Raw genomic sequence first — 2,500 nt, forward strand, 5'->3', positions numbered from 1 at the left:
TGTGTGTGTGTGTGTGTGTGTGTGTGTGTGTGTGTGTGTGTGTGTGGTGATTTGAGGTCGTCAGAGAGTGACGACGATCACATATGTTCCACGTATATGTTTACCCATCGTTTTAATGCAAGTCGTTTAATGGGAAGAAAAACCTTGAGCGTGTTAATCCTACACAGACTGCCTTCCCGCCTCACGACATAGATCTATTGCAGTCGAGGTGTGCCCTCTCAGGTTCTCGGGTAGGATCGGAAGCCTGCCTCTTAAATAATCTAAATTGTGTCGATGGGGACGTAAAAACACGGACATATTTAAATTGACTCTCCCCGAAGATATACCGTAAAAGACCAAAATTTTGCTTCTTTTGAAAGGGGGGGGGGGTGTTCGTCGAAAGACAGAAGAACTTAGGTCGTTACATAATGTTTATACACAGTATTCTTTTTTTTTTTTTACCCAGCAAAAGTAATGCTTGTGAAATTACATCAAAGCAATTGATCTATGAATGCGCATTGAGTATAAACAAGAATTCACCGGTAGGCAAGATTTCCGTCTCCTGAACATTACTCCAGTAGAGCCTAGAACACTTTATCATGTTCTCGTCCTCAAGGGAAACATACAGTGCAAGCACTCAAACACTAACGAACTGACGAGATCTTTTGCTGTCTTTAGATGGGTACCCATACCCACCTGGATGAAGTGCGGAAAATTCCAAAGGACACAACGTCGGGTCCTTGACGGGTTCGAACCTACGACCTTCTGGTTGCGAACCCAAACTAACCTCTAGACATCCGACGCCACCAAAACTCTGCCAAATTACAATTTGCCTAACGACTTTGCTGACCACAGAATAAAGGACTGGTTCCTTGCACTGTCTTTTTGTCTGAATAGGCCACAGTGATCGTTAACTCGTGTACTTAAGCTGAATAAGACAATTCAGGGCAGGGATGAATCGTTGATGACTTGATTTCAGATCGGTAACCTTTACCCGTACTACTTTTATTAAGTACAAACCATTGATTTTCGGACTACTTTAAGTTTCCATCTTGCTTTGTTGGCAAGAACTAAAATGTGTATTACATGTTGTTCAACTTGCACGCTAATAATAAGTAAATAAGCACTTTTTTCTCGTTTATAAATCCACAGGCCAATCCTGATGTTTTCTATGTGTATGAGCCGATTCTGTACACCTGGGACCATTATATGCCTGGACACACTAATCCATCCGTGTAAGTGTTGTGATGAACAGACTATCAGAACCTGTTAAGTTGTGGGGGTATGTTAAAGACAAAGTGTATGTTCCACCACTTCTTGCAAATATCAATAACATGTAAGATCGAATAACAGCTACAATCCACACGGTGGACTCAGACACCTTTGGGAGACATTCTCATATCGGCTTGATGTTGTCCGTGCTGCCGGTGGTGGCCACATTGAACACTTGTAAAACATGACATAAAAACTTGAAGGTGTGTACAACACATGTGTCCAAGCTAGAGTTTTCCATTAGTTTTTTTGTTTTTTAATATCGTGATATTATATGACTTTGGTGCATTCTTTTTTAATCACCCTGTATTATTGCTGTCGTTAAAGGTTGTGCTTCACGACTATCTCCCCTTTCCACACTTTCTTCCAGTCCCCCATCCCATCCGTATTCCTTTTTCCTTTAATGACGTCAACTCCTCACTTCTCCATCCACCCCTTTGCCGCCCCAACCCTTTTCTTTTCTTTCTCCAGAGTCAATTGTTAGTCATTTCAAAAGAAATATCGTTTCTACAACGATTAGACAATGAATATCATTCATAAACTTGCAAAGGAAAGTCTTCTGTGTAGCTCCTGTAGTATTAGTAGTATTAATTGCATGGTATCCTCATCAATGTTTTTTGTTTTTCTCTTTGCAGACGAAGAATAAAGGCAAGCTTCTCTAAAACCAGATCCTACATTCCTGAGCCTCTTGAGTTTCTTGACTACATGTATAGGTGCAATCTGACAGCCGAAAATGTGGGTTTCCTCACAAATGTGAAAAATAGTCACGCATTTGCCTCAGAGAAATGCTCTGGAAATTCTACTTTGTACAATGCTATACACGAAGCTAATGTAGGCCCTTGCAGTGAACTGGTGCTTAAGAGGTAAGGTCCTATGAAGAATTTTATGTTTTCAAAACCTGTTTTATACAGTGTTATTGCAAAATGTTTTTTAATAGAATTGCAGGCAGGATTGGAGCAACCCACCCCTTGAATGATCTAAAAGACCTTTTACTATTAATCAAGAAAGCAAGAGCGAAAATGTTAATAATATAATTGGGACTAAATAGTATTTCTGACTTCTACTTATGCATTTTACTATGCTTTGTGTCAACGACCGTATCGATTCTGCATGAGGCAGGACTCTTTCATGTTGCGAACATCTACAACAGAACCAGATCAAATGGGTGGAGGACCGTGAAAACCCCCTAAACCTCCCTCGTTTAAACATGCCCAAACTGGAAATCGAAGGTTCATCTGCAAGATAGTGT

The 2,500-nt window shown here is 40.4% G+C and overlaps 1 protein-coding gene across 1 annotated transcript in view; it reads left to right on the top strand.

Moving 5' to 3' along the window:
• Positions 1–2,500, top strand: part of LOC101852545 (carbohydrate sulfotransferase 5) — a gene marked incomplete in the record, with an annotated part of 59,777 nt that overhangs the window by 46,825 nt on the left and 10,452 nt on the right. Inside the window, 2 exon segments of the mRNA XM_035969817.1 lie at positions 1,132–1,214; positions 1,887–2,114. Coding sequence (XP_035825710.1) covers positions 1,132–1,214; positions 1,887–2,114 — 311 coding nt within the window.

This window comes from Aplysia californica, unplaced genomic scaffold, assembly GCF_000002075.1.
Source record: "Aplysia californica isolate F4 #8 unplaced genomic scaffold, AplCal3.0 scaffold00186, whole genome shotgun sequence".
Taxonomy (NCBI): domain Eukaryota; kingdom Metazoa; phylum Mollusca; class Gastropoda; order Aplysiida; family Aplysiidae; genus Aplysia; species Aplysia californica.